General features: G+C 35.9%; 1 protein-coding gene across 8 annotated transcripts in view; it reads right to left on the bottom strand.

Annotated features, from left to right (window-relative positions):
* Positions 1 to 302: 302 nt before the first annotated feature.
* LOC124159080 (laccase-1-like) overlaps positions 303 to 24062 on the bottom strand; it is a 151839-nt gene continuing 128079 nt past the window's right edge. For all 8 annotated transcript variants that reach the window (XM_046534611.1, XM_046534615.1, XM_046534612.1 and 5 more), the window contains 8 exons: positions 15198 to 15408; positions 13167 to 13393; positions 12387 to 12591; positions 11025 to 11248; positions 9091 to 9301; positions 7952 to 8179; positions 3357 to 3578; positions 303 to 2127 (listed from right to left, as the gene is read on the bottom strand). In XM_046534611.1, coding sequence (XP_046390567.1) covers positions 1985 to 2127; positions 3357 to 3578; positions 7952 to 8179; positions 9091 to 9301; positions 11025 to 11248; positions 12387 to 12591; positions 13167 to 13393; positions 15198 to 15408 — 1671 coding nt within the window. In that variant the 3' untranslated portion in view covers positions 303 to 1984. The remainder of the gene's footprint in view (positions 2128 to 3356; positions 3579 to 7951; positions 8180 to 9090; positions 9302 to 11024; positions 11249 to 12386; positions 12592 to 13166; positions 13394 to 15197; positions 15409 to 24062) is intronic.

Here is a 24062-nt window from a genome sequence, read left to right as displayed (position 1 = left end):
GATACATATATGTTGTGAGAAAGTGTATAACTACAGCAGGGAGAAGAGGTGGAAAGTGACCTAGATTTCTAAACATGTGCAAAATAATTTTCAACTACAACCAAATATATTTGCCGAACTCACTGAACATGATGATTTTTTAAGCTTAACTGATGAAAATTTTATCATCAAAAGGCTTTGTAAAAACATGTTCAAAATAAGACTGCACCATCATGGACCATAATTCCTCATGAAGAAACATTTACCATGGGTTATGAATAGTTTTCCAGTCAGCTGTCAGTTATTAAATAAACTTTCAAATTATTCATTCAAATTTTATTTGGATACTTTTACAAAATAAATTAATAATAAATATGCTCACATAATCGGGCTGATGTAACATAAGTCAATGCTGCTGTCAATTCTTTTTATGTCTTCATGCCGCAATACGAATCCCTATCAAAAATTTCAAAACATTTCACTTCCTAATTAAAATCAGATCTGAAGAAATTGGTCAGGTGAGGCCTTGAACAAGTGTGGAGCTGAGGTTCCAGATCTGGAACAGTTCTTAAGTTCTGTTCTAACTTATGTTCCTGATCTGAAACCTTAGTAACTACTGAATGTTTTCAAAATATGGCCTAATGATTGGGTTCAAGAATAAACTGGTTTTGTGCTCCACACTAGTTCTTTGTTTTTTCTGTAGAAACGGTGTTCCATACCATCCAATTTCAAATCTGAAATTAATTTTTCATAGGGATGTGGTGTATTTATTCTTTTGATATTAGAATGAAACGTCCAGACAGCCATGGGCTTTGAAGCCATGTGGTTATTATTGTAAAACTTGGAACTCCCTTACAGAGATGTTAATTACCATTGAAGTGATTTAAGCGTAAGCGTTAATAGTGGCATTTAAGTATGGAATGAATACTGGACAATGCAGCCAGGTGATGGGATCCCAGCACACTATGGAAATATGTTTAACTTAATAAGTATTGATATCTTACATCAATAGAATAAATATACCACACTAATTAACATTGTCCAATGTACAATAATGGATATGTATTGTATTGATAAACAATATTCCACTGAACAAAGATGTTTGTTCATATTTAAAATGAGCTCCATTACACAACAAAACAAGTCAAGAGTCCTTGTTAAACCATTAACATACACTATTCACAATGCTATTATGTAATGCATTTTTTTACTTGCAATCTACTCTTGGTTAGAGGTGGATATTCACAATACGAAAATTTCCAAGAAGATCTGAGAAAAACATTTCAAATGAATAATCCATACAAACAAAATATGAGTTTTCACTATCAGTTAATATGCAGATCATGATACAGAATTCAAATAATCTTCAAGGCATTGTCTTGAAATAATATTTGTATAATCAATTATTTGTTACACTAATAAAAATTCAAGAATTTGACACAGTTCAGTAGGTATCATCAGCTTCTTCTTAGAAAAATAGATTTGAAGCATTGGAATTATACCTCATTTTCTCCCATTTTTGGGTTCAAATCATTCAAACAGAGTTCAGCATTGGCATAAAATGTTTGTGAATGGATAATAATAATATGTAATGATTAACTATAACACAAATACAAATTGTGAGAATTAGGCACTGATCAATCATTTTACCATTTTGTAGCAGTGAATTTCTATAATTGGAGTTTATTAGATATGTATATGTATTCCATATAGTTTTGGAAAGTGCTGTAGACCAAAATTAATCTTAAGAATTAGAATCCAACACTTACTTTATCATCATATAAGGATTGCAAAACTTGATGTTAAACATCTATGTACATATCTAATTCACTTTTAGACGTTTTTGAGTTGCTTGGTTTTCATCATTGCTAAACTAGATCTTTACTGCTAAATACAACTTTCAAATATCAAGTCAAAGAGAGAACTTGCAATTTAGCACCACTTAGCAAGGTATAAATCATTCAAAAATGGATATTTTTGAGGAGATGTAAGTGATCGTTCAAATTCACACAAGCATTGGAATATAATTACCACAAGGTGGAAAGCCAGGTGGAGGAGGAACAAAATCTCTTTTTTCTCCAACCTGAATCACAAGAGCCATTCCACTTGCCAAATGGAATGCGAAATGACAGTGTAGGAGCCAGAAGCCTGGAATAAAAAACATAAAGGAAATTGAAAAAAATCCTAGAGTTCTGAAGGAATTTCATCTCTGTAGCTGAAAAGACCACCAATTTCAAATACTAATCCATTACAATAACTTCATTGGCAAAAATTATTTCTAATTGAAATCATATTTAAGAAATTGGTCTAGTAAGACCTTGAACAGATGTGGAGCTGAGGTTCTAGATCGGGAACAGTTCTTTAAGTTATGTCCTAACTTATGTTCTTGATCTGAAACCTGGATGAGGATGAGAAATCTGTAGTATTTATTAGTATGTGTAGAGTAGAATTTGGCTTCACTGATTTTCTCATTGCTCAGAGTTAAACTAAACCGTTTTCTCTTGAAATAAGTGTTTTAAAGGCTATTGAATAAACAATTAAATTAAAGGGAATTTAAAAAATAATTCACATTAAAAAAAGGGGATGCCTTCCTTAAAGTTGATGATTTTTACGCCCCCTTTTTTATGGGGTATGTTCCCCCTTAAGGATGGAATTCTTTATTTTATTTACAATCTACACAGTTACACATCATTTGACAGCTGCAAAGAGTAGTCAGTCCACCCTTTCCTGCAAAGAACTGCATACATATGTAGTTTTTCAATGGCCTACAATGTGCATCATAAAACTACATACATAATATGTATTATGCCCTTCTATAAGGCCTTTTTTGGGATAAATAAGTTGAGCTAATAAATAAATTGGCTAATGTGAACATGTCTGAAGACTGGAAATCCAAATCCCAATAATTGTTAGCTCTTCGGCTAGCCCTCGTTGCTTTTGCAACTGCTGATGAAAGGGAATACATATTTCCTTCTAACTTTTATTAGCATTTGGATTCATTTACTATTTTATTCAGACTTTCCAGACCTTTTTTCTCACAATCTAAAATCAAGTTTGAATTATTGAAAGTTCTGAGGTTACACTACGCATTTTTGAGGGTATGTGCACACTACATATTCATTCACATAGATGATTTCTCAAGCTATGAAATCTTATTGCCAGGAGACAAGGTCCATTTTCCCCCTTGGAGGGAGTTAGTTTGATCTAATCTACTGTGTGCATGAACAGAAACCATGTAATGATTATGGTCCTTGACCTTATTTTGGGACCATATGCCACAACAGTAAGGTATCTAGGGCACGCATGTTCTCCTTCAGGATCGAAGAAATTTCCTGATAATTGAAAATTTCTATCCCATATTTTCTTTTCACACTTACCTGGATTATCGGCTCTGAATCTGATAACTGCATATCCAGCTGGAGGGAGGACCACAGTATCTCTGAGAGGTGGGAAGGGAGAGTCTGGTCTCTTTTGTAATGTTCCTTCGAAGAATGACTTTTTAATATCCGCAGCAGAATTGTTTCCCAAGAGTCCTTGGAGGAGCACTTGAAAGTCATATCCGTGGAGGTGGAATGGATGTCCAATAGGCAATGGAGGCTCTGGAAAAGAGTAGGTGGAACTAAAGGGTGGTTTCCTATTATTTTTTTATTGCCTAAATCGAAAGATTATTACTCCTGGAGTATTTCATGCTTTTAGACTTTTAGATGATGATATCTATTTTTCGTGATTAAATGAAAAGTGAAAATTTTCAAGCACGCGAAAATGCGACGGCTAAGTATGAATGCCGGGAAATCTCCGTGTGACGTCGTTCTGGTTCCCGCTGCCGCCAAGTGAGGTGACCTTGGGGCAAGGCTTTGAGCGCTGATACAATGCAGGATGCTAGCAGGTAGACGAATACCCTGCTAGCTGGTAGCACTTGACTTAAATAAGGATTATTAATACCTTATCAAACGAAGAAAACTTTCCGACCTTAGCCAGTTTTAATAGGTGATTATTAAGACATGTTTCGCTGAGCTCTGTGCCTCATGCATGCATTGGTAATCTCAGACGATGTAAAACTCCTATCTACTCTTATAGAAACTAGGTCCCTGTGACGTCACGTGGAGTGGCATTGCATGGTCGCCAATGTGGACTTTTTCAAATGCAGTTAAAATTGACCATTGCCATTCGTCTAAACTGGGATTTCTAAAACCAAATAATTTGTATACTTTGAATACACTAATGCCGGGTAACAAATCGCAATCAATGCCTTTCGTTTTCTTTGATGAAGGAAACTACCCTATTGCAACTAAGTATCTATAACTTTTTCTCTCTGCCAAAGAGTTTATATTATTATAGGCAGTAGTAGCAGTCCTATCATAAATGTGGGTCACACTCCAACTTTTGTCACCAGGGGCACAAGGATCGGTAGGTGTCAATGTATAGGTACTAGTTTAAATTTCCTTCAGAAATTCAATGGACCCTATGTTACATTAATGGACCTTAATGACATTTTACTCCCATGTGAACATTCCATGATCGAGCCTTGTAGTACTTTAATTTTCATAATATCTTTCTGCTTTTCCTTTTACAGAAGTCTGCTATTCAAATTTATTTTCATGAATTTCAGTAATTTTTTTTCTGTGTGAGGAAATTCTTTGTGTGTACATGCGGCATCTGATTTTTTCACTCAGCAGGTTCTTTGAATTATTTTATTTCCGTGTCGCAACACAACACATTTTTAAGATACCCCTGTACTTGGTTTCCTTTCATTTTTTGAATTTAGTATTTTGGACTCTTTCTTACAATTCTAGTCTAATTTTTGAATCATTGGAAAAGAACAGTTGAAATCCAGAGAGGGTGAGCCTGGGAGAGAATGATCACTTCCTTTGAGTTGGTTCAGATGGTCAACCATCTTTTTGACAAGCGGTCACTCATCTGAATACGAGTCATCTGTAACAAGAGGCTCCCAAGATTATGTTGTCCAGGTAAATTTTGCTTTTACTTCTTCTAGCAAGAGAATTATCAACCCAGCATATTGCTTTCCGGTTATGTTTTTTTCCTACTCCGTTGTGTTGAAATTTCAACTAAGAACACTAGGCTTGAATTCTAAGAATTAGTCTACAATATCATATTGAAACGTAAAATAAAATGAATTACATGTGTATCTTAAAAATGCATTGTGTTGCGTAATGGAAATAAAATAACTCAAGGGAAGCCTCTGTGTGAAAAAAATAGGAAAAAATTAGATACATCAAAAAATATTTTCTCACACATAAATAAAATTTTTAGTGAAAATCATGAAAATAATTGCGAATAGCAAGAGTCCAACAAAGTAGAAGGATATTATGAAAAAATGTACCATTGACGGGAATTGATCCCAGAACTGGTGTGGAAATCGAGTACTGTAATTACTGGAGGACGACAGTAACACATACTTACATTTTGATTTGAAGAGAATACAATATTGTACGATACTGAAATTTATAAGTCAGTTTATCATTATTTTAGACTTCCATATGATATTTGTTATTAGGGAGAATAAAATCACCATTGCTAACAGACTCATTGAAGAATAAAACAACATTTATAAAAAATCTGCATAAATATAGACGTGAACTCAAGTACCAATACACCAATGATTTCTACCCTGCCCATTACATCAGTCATCCAGTCATCCCCGGCAGGGATATCTGATTGCTCTGGGTGGTCTAACCTAGTGAAAGTGAAACAAAAAGTGAATTATGTACTTCATATTTTATGTGGGTTCACCATTTCTTTCAATATGAGAGCCACTTTTATACCTATCTATTTCCAAACCCACAAATTTTATGTAGCATTAGGTGGTACAAAATTGATGGGTAGATTATGAAATAAATTTAAATAATTTTCTGCAAAGTATAGATCAAATTATTTAGATAGTATTATATTGTTAGTTCCCATCTGCCTCTCAAGTTCATTCAGTGATGACAATTAGGCAAAACTAGGATACGTGACCATATCTCTTGTGGATGCGAAGCATGCGTTGTCTAAATGGTTACCCTAGTAGAAAAAAGTGTGTTCATTCAGTGTTCTTTTTATGTTCATTTAATGTTCAAATTGTGTTCCTTCTATGTTCACCGAATGTTCACTTTATGTTCTTTTTATGTGTTTTGTGACAGAAAGAACATAAAAAGAACACAAAATGAACACTCGTCTGTGAACATAAAAAGAACATAATTTGAACACAAAATGAACACTTTTTTGAACATCAAAAGAACACAAAATGAACATAAAAAGAACATTTTGTTGAACAACAAAGAAAAAGCTTTCACGGAAGTCCCATCATTACCATGAACACTTTCACATCTTTGCGAATCAGATGTCAGTGTTTGGATAAGTTTCAAATCATTTTATTTCCAGCTTTTTTTATTAGAAACGAACTTAATAGTAGAAGCCAAATGCTCAGGCCTTATCCCTGTTTAGTATGCAATAAAGTACATATTGAGAGTGTTTTCAGGTGTTCCTTGATTGCATTCTCGGATCGTTCAATGTCCATTTTTTGATGATATGCCTTCATTTTGGGATAATTTTCCCGGAAATTCATTATTTTAAATTTCTAGAAATATTATGGAAAACTGCTAAAAAATACAGTTTTGTGGATTTCAAGATGGCGAAATTCAAACTCATTTTTGGTAGACAAAGTCTCCAAAATCATCTGTATTACTTGTTTTATGTAAAGCTACTTGTCATGACACATGAACTGCAGTTATCCACAATCACCTCCAAGGAATGAGAATTTTTATACTGGTTTATTTTAAAGAACAACAAAGAAAAATGTTCATTTTGTGTTCAGCATAGTGAACATAAAATGAACATATAAAAAAATGTTCAATTTGTGTTCACCATGGTGAACATAAAATGAACACAAAGTGAACATAAAATGAACACATAAAAAAATGTTCATATTGTGTTCACCATGGTGAACATAAAATGAACTCAAAGGGAACACAAAATGAACATAAAGAAAAATGTTCATTTTGTGTTCAACATAGTGAACATAAAATGAACATATAAAAAAATGTTCAATTTGTGTTCACCATGGTGAACATAAAATGAACACAAAGTGAACATAAAATGAACGCATAAAAAAATGTTCATATTGTGTTCACCATGGTGAACACAAAATGAACATAAAGAAAAATGTTCATTTTGTGTTCACTGAGATGGACATAAAAAGAACATAAATTGAACATAAAAAGAACACACCAAGAAATTGGTGAACATAAAAGAACACCAAAAGAACATCAAAAGAACACTTGAACACTGAATGAACATATAAAGAACACCAAAAGAACACAATTTTTTCTACTAGGGTAGTGATAATCTACGCTTATGTTTGTATTGGACCAAGGAGAATTTCACCTCCCGTGCACAGAGTAATATACATGAATGTGATTGTTCCTCGCTACTTTGGAAAGCTATTATAGGCTTCCATATGATATTCATTATTAGGGAGAATAAAATAATCGATGATCAAATTAGTATTCCATCCAAATTTGCAATTTTCATGACAGTAAGAGAGCAATGAGCAACAAGATGGGTTGGACTCATTTGACCTGGCATTCTTTTCTCTTTCTTTCCTACATTTGGCTATACATAGGAAAAATAGTGTGGGGCATCATGATTTTTAAGAGTTGTTCTTTGCACACAGGCTAAATTTCATGAAAAAAAGGGTACCCTGAAAACATGTCACCCGCCATGCACATGATGACTAACTTTGCGTGAACATCACACTTTGCCATTGCCACTCAACCTACTGTGCAACTGCAACATGCAACCTCTAGCTCTGATCTGTGAAAAACTAGGTTGAAGAAGCATTGATGGTAAGATGATACGATGGATATTTTAAGGTTTGAAAATTTTGCAGGATTCATTACAGGAACATGAACTGGTTTTTGAAAAAGAAGGAGTTGAACTGTAGCTGAAAACACTTTTGAAGTAAAACACTTACCATCGGTAATAATGAGCGCCTCTGCCACAGCATTGAGGGGCACGTTAACCACATGGAAGCATTCTTTGAAAGTCATACCGCCACCACCTCGTGACAGGGGATGGGGTCTGCCGTGCCTTGGGTAGCAGAATTCATCGTCTGGAATATCATCCAGCTGAGAAAGTGGAGGGGATGACGGTAGCATCATGGACATGTTGTTTATTGTAGAACTTAATGGAATGCCAGGACCTTGCAATTAAAGGAAAGCAATCGTGAGAACTTAAGTTCTAAAAGACTCCACTGGCCGGAGGGTTATGATAAAAACCATATACATATATTCATGCAATGAAAATTTTCCTTTGATTTTAAAAATCCATTCATTCCAAGTTTTACCTGTATGCAGACTCTAAAATTGTTTTGAAAAATGTAAACTCTTTCGTGCAGTCATATAACATAACAATTCCTTTTGTAAATAAGGATCAGAACTAAGTATAACCTCAATTAATGGCTGATAAAGGTAAGATTATTTCATAACCTTGTGATTAGTATGACATCAATGCAACATCTTTTTTAAAAACAAATGATATCATCTCCTTAATCTCTATCTTTTATCTTAGCATTTAACTAACATAGGTGTTATCTTACCCTTATTTTTACTTATTGTATCCATTTTCTATAGTTCCTTAAAACAATTTTTCTCACAAGCTGACTAGCTAACAGATACCTACAACATGAACCAGTGATCAGGAGCAGCATTTTTCAAAAATTTTGTAAATACATGTCTTTAATCAGTATTATCAGTCTACCTATTAATCACTTCCATAAGGGCCATCATTTTGTTTATCAGTGTATCTTGAAGCTTTTACAAGATGACCTACAAACAATATGCTATAAATATGCAATATACCTATATGCTATATATAAATTCAGACTATCTGACATATAAATATAGCATATCAAGTGTCCAGCAAAGGGAGGTGGCAAAATTCTAAAGGCAAGGGAAAACTTGGAAATAAATCAATTTTGATCGATTAAAAAAAGTCAACCTTGAATGAATAAAAAATCAGGTTGAGATCTATAGAATAGCCTTTACGTAGTTGGTTAAAGAACTTCTACATCCAAGATGGGTAAATTAATACTCAAATGAGATTAATACTCACGAAAATATCTGTAGTGCTTTCCAGATCTGAACAGCTCATCATTTGTGAATACATGAAATCCAAATGGGACAACAAATCGAAATGGTTTTTGTCTGGGAGGTAAGGTATAGTTTGGGAGTTTTGGACCAACTGCAGATGGCTTAAATCGTAAGGAGCTGCTACATATTTCGGTGCGGTTGGGCCTGCATACGCCACCCAATGAATTCAAAGACTGTAATGAAAGTTCAAGAGATTACTACATATCTACAGAGTACTAGATAAGATATAATAGATAGACAGAGTACCATTCAGTAGCAATATTTGCATTGAGGGCTTTGAAGTAATAAATTTTCTTCCTATGTTATCAGTAAATTATGAATTAGTATCCCTGTAAACCAAAAGCATTGTGACAACATTGCAGAAACATTGTGCTGCAACCAACATGGAGTTGCTGGAACGTAATGGCAACCTTGCAAAACCAGTCAAAAGTCCTCTCGACCACATTTTTGCAACGTAACTGCAACCCCTGGTGAAACGTATTTGCAACACTTATGCAACTCCTGCAACATACTTGCAACATTTATGCAACCCTTTAAAATAATACTCAGAATATGCCTTTAAAGGAAAAAAAATATTTATGTATGACAAAATAGATTTTTCACCCTTCATCTTATTTCTTTGGTGCCTTGAATTGGCATGCCTCAGCCAATACCTACCTTCTCCTTAACATCATTGTGGCTGTAAGATGCCAGCATTGGTTTTTAATGAAAAGCATCTTAAATGAAGGATTTCGATTTCAGTTACAGTATGGTGATAATTATTATTCCCCAAATAAGTATCCATTCAATGACAATTAACACACCAAAAATGCAGGCACAGGTTAGCAAGGTGCTAAACTACCTTTTTTTCATGCCACTCTTTGAATTCCGTTAGTACATATAAGAAAAGCCCTCCGATATCATCCATAAAGATGTAGGACATAATGCTAAACACTCCATTGATGAGGTTATTTCCTCCTCTTCTTACTAACTCTGTTTTAAGGGCGAAAAACAAAATTTTCTTGTAAGAGCCAATTTGCTACAGAAGATTAATATACGGTTTAAAAATGCCATATTTGAATATATGTTTGGGGAAAACTATGTCCAAATAACAATCCGCAACCGGCAACATGTGGCAACCTTTCTGCACCCCAGTGAATATCCCACTCTCACATACAATCAGTGTCTAATGAGTAGTATGAATCGGATTTAAATATGTATATATCTTCTGGCTAAAATATAACGTTATAAAATTTTTCAGACCAAACGAGTGTATGAGCGACACAATTAGGACATTGCAGAAATGTTGTCAAACACCTAGCTGTATCCTGTAACTCCGGCAACCTCACGGAACCCTTTCGCAACGTTTCCGCAACATATTGTGTTTCCTGGGATGGGTTAATCAGCAGGGTAAATTGTAGTTTTACCATAAAATTTTGATTAATATTTATGCCAATGAAGATAATAGATGAAAGAGGCTTTCAAAAGAGACATAGTAGCCATTATTAATCATTTGATTAACAAATTTTACAAAACAAATTAATTGATTTAAGTTTGATTTGCCTTTGTGCCCATTTAATCCATAGTATAGTTTTTTTTGTGGAAGGGAATAGAATAGTATGCATATTCATTACATATCATGCTTGGGAACTAATTATATTACAAAAATGAAAAAAACTGGGCTTGCAGGAACTGGATTCGAATTCCACTCAACGGATATGATTTTTCCTCAGTGGATTTTTTGCTCTCATAATTTGTGATTTCAAGCCAAACAATCTCTGTATCTGTATCTTGCCTGTATTTTCTGAGGCTATTGCAATGTTGGGGTTTGGGTGAGAAGTTTCCATCCTCCAAAATTTACATCTCGATTTACCTCTGCTCTGGTGTACATCGCATAAGTATTCCTATAAAACCTACCACTCCATTTGCTGGCATGAACCCCATAGGTGGCACAGCTGTGATGGGTTCTTTTTCCTCTGTCAGAGATGAAAAGGAATCCACCGTCACATAGTGGAGAACTGCCACTTGTGATGGAGGGTTGTTCGTAGTTGCACATTGTTGTGTGACAACCGCATGGATCCAGAATGAGTCACCATCAGAAACATTATCGGGAGGTATGGGGACAAAGTCATATCTTTCTCCTGAAAAAAAATAGCTAAACATTACAACCAATGAATATAAAAATAGATGTTATTCAATGAAGTTACAGTAGATTCCGGTTAATTGGGACATATCGGGACTTGTGCACTTTGCCCCAATTAAGCAGCTGCCCCAATTAGGCGAACTCTCTTGTATATGGGCATAAAAACTTTGAAATGGTAGAAAGAAGACTGAAGAATGTTTATAATGCAACATAAGTTCATTAAAATATTAATTTAATTAATAAATCAGCGAGTTTAGTTAATTTATTATCATTTTTAAGAATTATAACATTTTTGTTAAAAATATTTTTCACAGCCACAGGCGATGCTGAATGAATGTCTTTTACTAAGACCTATTAAAAAAAGTCCTATTAGCAGATTAGATTAGATTAGCAGATACTATTCCAACAAGAGCTTTCAAAATAGGGCAAGAATAGGAGCATTTGTGAAAAATTAGAGTAAATCAAAGGAGGAAAATATAAAAAAATAGTAATCTGAAAACAAAAAATTTTAATTTCGTCGTGAGTATAGAGTCTATGTCACTGACTCATGGCCCAATAAAGCGGCATGCTGTCCCAATTAAGTGGAGAATACTCTGGGATATTCCTCTATTGGGTTCTGTTCTTCAATATCTGCCCCAATTAAGCGGCTGCCCCAAGTAACCGGTGGACCCATCAAACGGAATCTACTGTATAATAAAATAGAGCAATGCAGAATTAAAATGAAAAACCAGTTCAATTTTAATTCTGCATGTGTAATTAATGGACTTTAGGGATTAGCCTTACAAAAATAGCTCACTGGTAGGCAATAATCATGACATCACATAATGCATTGCTTTAGACAGATCTGTATGAAGCAGACTGGAGAGTTAGTAATTTGGAATGGAATGAGGTGGCTTTATAGTTAAAGACCTATATAGGTCTTACTTGTTCATTCCATTTTGCTTTCTTTAACCCTTGTTAACCCTTAAAATGAACTGAGAGAGTCACCTGCCTATAATAGTCTCTTTAACTATAAAGCCACTCTTTAATAATTATTCCTTTTAAAAGCCTTAATACTCTAGAATGAAAAACAAGTGGAGAGTGTCATGAAGCACAATTTAAAGTCTTCTAAAATATGATTGTCGCGTAGGATTTACCAGCAAGAATGACGATTGAGTCTACGGTGACTGGTTCAACGTTGTGTAGATCAGAAGCTACAATTCTGAAGCGATGTCTCTCAATTGTGAGACTGATTGGGCAGGTAAGGCAGCCACCATTGACAACACGGAACTTATGCTTCACTCCCACAAACACTGTGGCTGTCCAAAGAGGTGTGCCTGTTGACATTCCAGAGGCAGGATCCTGAAAAAATGTATAAACCATGGAAAATATGTAACATATTTTCATATATATTTCCCCTTTTTTTAATTATAATTTTTAATTTCCCCGTTTAGATACAAAAATCCAATTCATTTAAAGAATTTGGCAAATTTGGAAGGGAAAGATAGGTTACAGCAGACAAAAATCTTCCTCATTCAGCCACTGTCTCTCTATTATAAAATTAAAAAAAATATTAAAGTTAGGTACCATCTGAGTTGGTGACATCATTAGAGTTTCAGCTCATGAAGTCATTCAGAGAGAACCTTTCATTGAGCTAAGTGATCGATCACTGGAGTGTGAGTAAAAACATAACTTAAATAGTAGATACCAGTACCGTATATGTCTGAATATAGTCCCCCCTTTTTTTCCAAAAATGCCAATGGTAAAAGTAGAAAGGGAACTCAGATGCATTATAAAAATTTTTCCAAAAACTGAAGCCTCAAAATTAGGGGGGCGACTATATTCAGACAGGGACTATATTTGGAGAAATACGGTAAATTTAAAATGGATGGAGTTACTTCCATGTAAATTCCCCATCTAGAACATAAAAAGCTTACAGTGTATCGCCCCAATCCATTGAACAGGAGGGAATCAGGCCTCTGCTGTTCAGGTGGAAGGCGACGCCTCACTCCGGGAAATCGTGCATCAGTGAGGTCATGAAGCCAATCCGTGATCAACATCACATGCTCTTTGAAATCTGTGTCACTAAGCCCCGCATTGGGATCCTCTTCTGACGGTGCTCTGACCACCATATTCCCCACCAGGCCGTCCATTTTTTGAAGCCCTTAGGAGAAATATTGGCATATGGAAGGGAAAGATAGGTTACAGCAAACAAAAATCTTCCTCATTCAGTGCCCAGTGCAAAAAAAACAGAAAAAGTTAATTATATCCTTCTAATGCTAGATTTATATTATCGGCAATTTATGGTCCTGGTGATTTAATCAAAATGTTTATGGGATTTGAGGTTAATTTTGGTATAATATATGTCATTCTCATGAATAATAAAAGAGGAAATATTATTGAATTGAATTACATAAGTGGAACAGGTAAAGTAGGATGTAAAAGAGAAGAAATACATAAGTGAGAAAAGATTAGCTGATAGGAGAAATAAGTGGAGAGCTATGTCAAACCAATCTTAGGATTGTAGACCAGTGATGAAAAATGAATAAATTAGTGAATGACTTCTACTAAAACTTATCTTACACAGTAACAGCATGTGGTTAATTAGATGAAAATCGATACGAAATCAACTGTTTCAAAATTGATCATGCAAATATTTTCCTCATCAACAAAAAATACACAAGATTTCCTAATTACTTTAACCTTAAAGGGTTCAACTTTTTGTGCGGCGGGCCGATATATTGGCTTATGCCACTCGGGCAAAAGTGCAGCGAGCTGAAGTATCAGCTCTAACGTAGTCCATTATTTAATTTGCTATAACTTATTATGTTAAATTTATATTTCAGCAAATGTTAAGTATTTTGCCAACATTAACCAGTTTAGCCTCATCAATTAAAAAAAACCGTACATGGATAAGTAATAAAATAGCTTTGTATTGTTTTTTCCTAGTTGCTACATTTTATTAAAATACCCTCCCCATTTCTCGCCAGTACACCAGGAAGAAGGTTAGCACTAAGAGGGTTGATACTATGAAAGGACAACGTTGAAATGAGAAACTCCCTCAGTCAGTCTCAGCCCTGAGTTTTAATGATAGAGTTTCTCATTAAAACGTTGGCCTTAAACAGCCTTACCTGCTGCCAAACCCGAGAAAATTTTATCAATAGTGTTCCTAAGGAAAGTCTACGATCTTTTATGGTTTTCTAATATCATTGTCATCATCGGCTACTGGTTCTCTACTGGTTAAGGTAGGCTTACTTGGTGCAATTTGCGAATCATCCCCAACCATCCCCCTCCCCAAATGGAATTTCCCCCTTTAATTCCAATGAAGGCCTTTTCCCATACATTCTATCATTAAATCTCATTCCCTACTGTTCTGCATTCTTCCCTCTTACATGATTCAAGTTCTCATACAGACAGAATTGGAACTGGAGAAGCTTGTAAAATTTATTACTTCTTACATGAACTGCATAACATTTGTAATAAGTCAGAGTTGTCAGATATGTTTCTTGTCCAGCTTTAACAATGCTATTCTTGTGAAAGTCTAAGTTTGAGGAGAATATTTTCGTTTTATACCAGGAAATTATATTTTTCTCTTTTTAATCATTATAATCCTGTGCCGCATGCTTACACAGAGGAATAAATTTTATAATACTTTATAATAATAAAAATAAATAAGATAACAAAATTAAATCATGTGATTAAAAGATGAAAAATTAAATAATTTAAGCAATAAGCCATAAAAATTTCACATTTTAAAAACCTCTTGGGTCTCAGCTGCCCAGTGTCAAATAAAATAAGATGAAAATAAATATATATATATAAAGATATTGATGAAAAGTTTATTTCAATAGTTTCTTTAGTCAATGAAAGCTAATATTAAGCATTGGCTCAATTTATAGGCTCTAACACATAAAGAGGCATCTGTTGATGCCATTAAACAGGTGTGCGTTGAATTTTCAAGCTCTTACCATCATGGGAGTGCCAAAAGTGGGTCCCTGCTAAAGTTGCCTGAAAAACATATCTGAAGGTAGTTCCTGGAGGGATGGCACACTGTGTTACTTGGGCGACTCCATCACTGTGGGGAGTATCCTTTTGGAGAACTCCATGCCAGTGGATACTGGAGGAGCGATCAGCCATCTTATTCTGCACATCAACTACTATTATGTCATTGCGGCAAACCTATTCCATCAACAGAGAGAGATTCGTTGAAGATACCAGATGAATAGACACATTCAAAAGATAACACATCTATACAATCAGTATGTCCACTATTCATTGCACAAAATCGGTATGGTAGAGTGCTTCACAAGTCACATTATGTTAATGCTGTTTCCTATCAAGTCTTTTCTACGTTTAAAAATGCTATTCATGCAAGTTTTAAGTTTGAGGAGAATGTATACTTTATTCCATGAAATTAAATTTTAATTTTTTTGAATGGACAGTTATACATCAATTCTGTGCCACATGCTTACACAGAGTGATGTCACAGCATTGCTCTTGTTCAGCAAATATAATTTTGAGCTTCCTTCGTGCATATAGATTTAAAATTTGCCAAGTTCAATTATGACAATAGTATATTATATATTATAGCATTATGACTACACAATTACCTACAATGACTACACTATTTCCCCTTCTGCGACGTCTAGTATCATTACTTCTTATCTTCTGAGTATATGTGGCGTTGGTTGACTTTTCTTTACAACACTCGTCATGACAGGAAAATTAAAAAATCTAAATCTGTATAAATGTGCCCTGATCTCCACTATAGTGTGGATCTCTAGCGTCCCACTTCACTAAATGAGCAGTGCATGCACTTGAGAAAAAATGTACCCGAAAGATGATTAATAAGTCAAGTGTGGCATTTTTTAGTGTTCCCCCCCCCCCCCCAAATTTCTGGTACCCCTCCCCCCCCAGAAATTCTTCGAACTTCCTCCGAACTTATCCGCAGAACTTCTCCCGCCAAGAACTTTTCGCGCTAAGGTTTTTTCGCGCAAAGGATTTTTCGCGCAAAGGATTTTTCGTGCAAAACGCCTGTAGCAAAACCCTGTCTCGCAAAATCCTGTCTCCGGAAAATGCTGCCTCCGGAAAGCAGCATCCGAAAGCCAGCACCGGAAGCCAGCACCGAAGCCAGCACCGAACCCAGCACCGAACCCAGCCTACCTGCAATCCAAGACTTATATAGGACTACTGCGGAGGAATACTTACTCCTTGGCAAGCAAGGGGAAATCGGTGCTAAGGCCTTAGTATTGCACTTGGAGTGAGAAGTTTTACCATTGTCCTATCACAACTCTCTCTCCCTCCAACACCTCACACCAGTATCTCCTTCCCCTCCATGTGTTCCAATGAACTATCCCTCTGATTCCTCTGATGTCTGCAACCCAGAAGTTGAGGGGAAAATTCTGGGTTTACAAGTGCTGTTGTCTCAAAACCAGGGAATGCTGATTTTGTGGAGCGGCCGTTCTATGCAGAGTGGCGCCGTAGTTGAATTCGCCTGCCTACCCCTCCACTCCCTGGAAGAATCCCTCCCCTCAAATCCTGGCTTTTCCTGAATAGGAGAGCCCTCTTTCTGCTCGTGACCTGCTGGGAGTCACATGTCTTGTGAGCCATGGCATATTTTGAGCAATTTTCTGCTGGTATTTAGCTGGTAATGTTTTCTTTTGGGATCATGAATTACTATCATTGTTTTCTGTAATACTTCTGATTTTTTGAATACTCTACCTTGAATAGATATCGTACGGTAATAACTCGTAAATTGTTTTTGGCTACCTTTTTCTTGTGAGCTGTTTTTCTTGTTTGTGGAGTCTTTCCCTGATCCAGCATGTGACCGACGGTTGGAGTATTTCCCTTGTCTGGACTTACGTGAAAAATCAACCAGATTTTACGACGTAACGTCACACAAGAATCAATTTGGGAAAAAGCTCAAGAAAAGTTATCAGCATTAAGTTCAAAATTTTAGCTCAGCTATGTCTATATGAGTCAACTCCTGGGAGTCAACAACTGTTCAATCAAGAATGCACATGCAAAAACAAACAGGCCACCAGATAAAATACGTGAAACTCATCCACAATCAGCAACCATTCAGCAGAAGGTTGTTTGACTGGCATTACATAGTTGAAGTAAAAAATATGCAGCTATTTGCCGAAAAAACTATTCAATTAGCTTATAGTTCGCTTTAATTATCCAGTTTATGATTAAATATAGCAAGTAAATGATAGATTTAGCAAATATTTTTCTTAGATGTGGAGAGATTGTGCTGTTGTGCTGTCACTTGATAGAATTCCCAAGAGTCGAAGAATTGCCTAACCAGAAGGATAACATTTTGAATTCGTAGTAAAACGTTTAAGCTCTATTTAAGGGGGGTCATTTTACTTTTTAATTCGCTCCACGGACCTTTATACGCGTCCAACCGTGTTCAGTAAGTAAGATAAACAAGTTCTAAGTACAGCGATGAAAGTTTCTGAAAATATTGAAATCTTAACAAATTTTATCTAAGCAATTCTTGCAAAACGGATTTTCAATTAAATATTTTATAGGACCTATCTCCTCATGTGAAATATTTTTCTGCAAGCTGCTCGCCCTCCTAAACAATCAAAATAGAACAAAAATATCAATTCATGCAACTGATACATACTTATTTTATAGAAAAGGGAGATCATGTAAGATGGAATATCAAAATACTTGAAAAATACACGAGTAAAAAAAGTGTGGGAAGTTTATTTGGACGTTATTTAAAATGTCCGCGGAACAATTTGAAATAATAGAAGTTAACACGTAGTGCCAAAAGTACTGTAAAAGAAAATATGCCCAAATCAGTGTCGGATACAGATGGGGGGCACAGGGGGCGCACGCCCCTCCCCTTGCGGGCCAGCTTGTATTGCCGAACTTTGCAGAACCACAATTGTTACTTTTTTATATCATAACATAACATTGCCTTGTATATGTGTGTTATGAATTTCATTAAAATTTTGATTATTTTAAATTAGGATTTCAATTAAACTTGATTATTTTTTATTACGATAGAAGTAAAGGTAACTCAAGATATCTTTAGATTTGAGTTTTTTCGGTATCCGCTACTGGCCCAAGTTAGTTTGATTTGATATTTTACATAACCTATTTCTTAATTCTTATGGCCTGTAAGCGGTAAATTAGCTCGTACAAACCTAAAATGTATGAATGCGTGAATGAACGCCAAAATGCACCGTGTAAACATCCAACTTGCGCGAACGCATGAATAGAAAATAGAACTTGTACTAACTTGATTAATGCATTTGGACAAGTTTCGTTCCAGTCGACAAAAATCGTTCATGCATTCACTGGTTTAAACGATAGATTAACTCGTACGTGTTAATGTATCGTTTAAACCAGTAGCGGATATAGAAAAAAACTAACTCAAGGGGGGGGCGCAAAGGATATCTTGAGGTACCTTTACTATTATCGCAATAAAAAAATAATCTAGTCGCATGCAACTTTTAAGAAAGTTTCATTTAAATTGATTACACACATGTACAAGGCAATGCCATCTTATGACATAAAAAAGTTACAATTGTGGTCCTGCAAAGTTCGGCAATGCAGGCGACCCCGCAACCAAAATTTAGTTTGATGTGTCATTTTATTAGGGGTCGCCTACATTGCCGAACATTGCCGCACGCCCTCAGGGCCAGGGGCGCAGCCAGGAATTAAGGCTGTGGGGGGGGGGGGGGGGGAGGGGTTTAGGAGCAACTAATACCGGGGTGTGTGGAGGTATAGAATACCCAGCAGGATAAGCGGTATGTGCGAGATTAATAAATTGCGGAATTTTAAGATGAAAGGTTCAAAATGGTGAGTTTTATGGCTTTCTGAGGGATATTTTATTTATCCTTACACTATTCTATTAGTAATATCAATGCAATTAGGTAAAATGGATTAAATTTAAATATTTCTCTGAGCTCTAGGGGGGGGGGGGTTTAACCCCCAAACTCCCCCCCCCCCCTCGCTTTGCCACTGCTCAGCGCTCCCCATATGTATCCGCCACTGGTTTAAACAGGTCTTTATTCATAATCAGTGTCAGAAATCCTCACTAATTGATACTACTAATACCGTCTCGCAAAGATCGCTAACGATCTGAATAAGGTTTAAAAAATTTAAGTTTCAATCCGAGACAACGTGACCTAGTTACCTATTCAACTTCTTAGCTCGTGACGGACTCACAATAAAAGAGGTTTAAAACAAATGCAATTCTCGAAGTCACCGCTGGATTGACTGCTGACAGTTTCGCCTTGGCTCGGATGAAATCCATAACCGTTGAGAAATACTTGTTCCGAGGAACAAAACCTCCAAGCAGTGATGCTGAAAGGTAACCTGGGGCTAACCATTATGTAGTTTCTGACTACTGCGCGCCAAGGAAAATAATATCAGCGGCCTATTACCGCGGGAATCACCGCGAGCGATGTCTCGAATTCCTATTCACGACTTTCGCGCCTGATGCACGCTGCTCTTGTCCTCTGGCGGCATTTCTTTCAAGCTTCTTATGAAGAAGGAGGAAGCATACATTCCCGGAGGCGGCCATGAAGTCAGAAATTTTTATCGGGGAGAGCTGGGGTGGTATGCGGGTTGCTTTTACTGTTATTTTGCTAGCAATACGCACGCAACGGAAAACCATGCATTTCATAAAATAGCTGAGAAAATTCAGTTTCAATCCATTCAAACATTCACTGCAGTTCGAAAAAAAGTGTGCAATACTTTGAGAAGTGGTAGTATCCAACAAAACACGAAAAAAGTCCAATAAACCTTGGTCCAGAGACGCACACACTGCAATATTTACACAAAGATACTGCAGGTTGCAGATAGTATGCTTTTCCGGACCAAACATGTTCAGCCGTTATGAAAAACTCAGAAAGTAAGCATTTCTGGAACAAGTTTCTTCGGAATTTTTTTCTTGTTACCAAGAGACGAAGAATTGCCGAACCGGAAGGATAAAATTTTGAATTTTGAATTTTGTAGTAGTAAAACGTTTAAGTTCTATTCAAGGGGGGTCATTGTGCGTTATTAATTTGCTTCAAAGAACGTTATATATACGCGTCCAACCAAATTCAGTAAATGATACGATAATATTGATAACACAATAATATTGGGTTGGTTTGGTCGCGTATAACGTTCTACGGAGCAAATTAAAAACGTACATTGACCCCCTTTAAATAGAACTTAAACGTTTTACTACTAATAAAAAATTGAACATTATATCCTTCTGGGTAGGCAATTTCTTCATCAGTTCGGGATCAGGTGGATCAAGGAACAGCAATGGTCACTGCGCATCTTAGATATATATTAGTTAAATATATTATTTACTTGGAAGTTTTAATAATAAACTGAATAATTAAAAGTAAACTATAAGCTTATGACATAGTTTTTTCGGGAAATAGCTGCATTTTTTTACTCCATGCTTTTCCATAAAAATATGATAACCATAAACCTCGAAAATTACGTGCTCTCCTTATCAGCCTTAAAATGAAATACCGTCTTATAGATTCACTCAAGCATCATTTTACGAACCCACAGGTTTTCTCTCCCGAATGAAAATTTATCAAATACTACAGTCCTCAGCTTAAATGGAAAGCATATTGTAAGTTTAAAAATTGCCGGAATCCATAAAAAGGAGTAGAACAAAGAAATTTGAAATCAATAAATCTAGGAAAGAGGCTCAAGTCGTGGAGAACAAGAAAATAATATTTTGTATTTAAGATAAAGACGAATGTTATAAAGGGTCTGTATATGCCTTACAAGTTTGAAGATAATTGCATAAGTTATGATTAAGTAATGCGTCGCGTAAAAAGACCAGTCGGTTAGGGATACGTCCTATTAAGGGAAGGTGTGCTATAAATGTGCGATTAAGCGACCTAGATTTTCTTTTATAGAAAAGACCGTTTGAATCCAGGTATGGAACGAAAGCAATATTTGTCGATTCGATGGTGATATCCTGCGCCGGATATCTTAAGCCAACGACATGCAGTCGAAATGAAAGGAGCATGGAAGAGAAAGCAAGGTCTGGGTTCTCATCATGTTTCTCTTATTTATGGTTCAGAATATAAAATGTATGTCAGCAAAAAGGCTCTTCAAAGCTTAATAATAGCCTCCATCAAACTCTACCTTACTTTGGGCTTCATGCTGCGCACGATATTATTTGTCTTAATTGCGTGAATATACTGAAATTCATTATTGAATCGAATCATTTACCTTTGTTTTCGGAGTATTAGGGTGCATTTGAGTGTCTTTTCTAATATCTTATTGCCAGTTAAAAATACACGTCATGGTAATTTTAGTAGTAAACCACTCGGAAATTTCCCTTCCCTGATGTAAAATTGCTTTATTTTTTGTAATTTTTTTAAAATCTTAATTTTGGATTAATCACTACATGTTGTGATTGCAGGACGCGCAACGCCGCAAAAGGAAAGGAAAAGGGAAATAGGAAATTTGATTATAAAAAATGACCTGGTGGGTCGATTTCCAGCTCATGTAACACTTTTGGTGCACTACTAAATCCATATTGAGGTTTTATATTTTAGCTTTCGTTCGGAACCAGTTCTATTAGAAAACTAATCTATTTGCTCGATTAAAAAAATAATGTGATTCGTTTCTTTTACCACCAGGACTTTTTAAGGATGAAGCATCTAGCCGAGTCTGCATGAACATCCCGAAGAAACATTCAAGCGTTTGAATATAAAAAAAGTGCAATAATTTAAGCATTGATCAGATTTGAGTCCACAAAAACTGACTACGAAAAAAATGAAATAAAGCTTAACAAATATTCTCACCATCATTAGTGAACAATCCTAAGATTGGTTTAACGCAGCTTTCCAGATTTTCCTCTCTCCTATCCGCTAGCTTTTTCATAGCGACGCATTTCATCTCTTTTTCACCTTAATAACCAGTCCAATATAATTCATTCGGGGCCATCCCTTGCCCTTCTTCCCTTCCACACGTCCTTCTGCGATTGTTTTCATCTGGCCATCATGCCTCATTATGTGAGAAACTAATGCTGTCCCGTATTCACTTTCAGGCTTTTAAAAGAGTTCTCTTTTTTCTCATTCTTCTTAGCTCTTCCTCGTCAAAAAATATTTTAATCGATCATTTTAACCGAAGAATAACAAGAAAAGAAGACCTACAGATGGTCGTTTTGTGAAAGAGAATAAGCTCTTATAAAAAATTTTTTTTTAAAAACCAGCCTTTATATTTAGATTACAGGGGATGAGCAACGTTTATATATGACACAAAGCAAAAAAACTCAGTGACCCCGAAAAACCAAAAGTGACGTATTAAAAAAGTCACTATATTTATTAAATTTTCAGTGAATGGTAAGCCCCCTATGTTTCAAAATGCCACCCCTATGCTTTTAAATGCCTACTATGTGGATATGCCTAAAGTGGATAACTTTTACTGTGGTCGCAAAACAAGAAAATCGACCATTTGGGGGACCATCAAAAAAATTCTTAGATCAAAAACATGTTTTGGGGGGCTATAGGTTGACTGGGGGGTGGTTAAAGGGGGGTTGGAGAGAAAAAGTTATATTTTCATGTATTGTCATCGGAAATGAAGAAGTGTGCAAAATTTCAGCGTTTTTTCTTCACAGGAAGTGAGTCAAATTTGAGTTACAAGATTTGTACCAGACAAACAGACAAACAGACAGGTTGGTGAGTTGATATAAAGGCTGGAAAAAACGCACTTCGGACAAAAACGAGAAATATGAGGCTTTGATTTAAACTCACGATTGACCGTATTCAATCTTTCGATCGCATCGATTGCAGGGAGACACGATCCGGTGGACGCCTTAATTGCGGAGAAAGCTGGACACTTGCAGACGGGTGGTCGCGCATTGTGGAGTAACGTTGCTTGTTTGGTGCGTCATGGGATTCTTTTTTTATCGCGCATTGTTCGAAAGATGAGGAGAGAGATACAGATATACTCGATCTCGGAAGTATAGGCTTCGGAGATCAATGGAGATGTAGATATTGGATGCAAGGTAAAAGGTGCCTGAAAATCCCAAAAAAAAGGAGTGGTCACTTCTTTAGATAATGTTACGCAATGGTAAAACGTGAAACTATTATTCATAACCGGAAATGATAAAAACAAAGGATTTTTTAGTGCTCAAGATAGATGCGGAGAGTTGAAAAGAGAGAAATTAGAATTTCTCGATCGAGAAACATAACGGTAATTATTTGTCTTTTCTAATTACCTTATTGCTTGTTAAAAAAATTAAGCTCTTCTTTTGAATTTTCAGTGGGCCCGAGACAAAATTTTCTTGTATGTCATGCATGAGAAAATTAAATCAGAGAAAACAGTGGCGCAGCGAGGGAGGGGGATTTTGGGGGATAAAACCCCCCCCCAGAGCTCAAATAAATTTTTAAGTTTAATCCATTTTACTTAATGGATTAGTATTACTTATACAATAGTGTTAGGATTAATTAAATATCTCTCATAAAGCGGTAAAACTAGTCATTTTGAACCATTAATCTTAAAATTTTCTGGAGGAGGGCCCACGCAACTCCCACTTACCCTGGTGGGTATGCAATACCCCCACTTCCGTAAGTATTAGTTGCGCCTAAAACCCCACCCCCCCAGCCTTGATTCCTAGCTGCGCCCCTGTGAGAAGATACTCAGGTAAAATTTTCACGTTTGAGATATAGAGAATTATTGACATGGGTCTTATATATCCGAGGAAATTTCAAGATATTACCTTACGTTTCACACATTGATAAGTCACGAAAAACGATAACGAAGAAGAGCACCAAAAATTGATCGTGAATGCAAATTAAGCAGATTATAAGGATGTAAAGAGACCAAGTGAACTGATGCCTGAT

Source organism: Ischnura elegans, chromosome 5 (assembly GCF_921293095.1).
Source record: "Ischnura elegans chromosome 5, ioIscEleg1.1, whole genome shotgun sequence".
NCBI lineage: Eukaryota > Metazoa > Arthropoda > Insecta > Odonata > Coenagrionidae > Ischnura > Ischnura elegans.
This window is presented reverse-complemented; position numbering and strand designations above follow the sequence as displayed.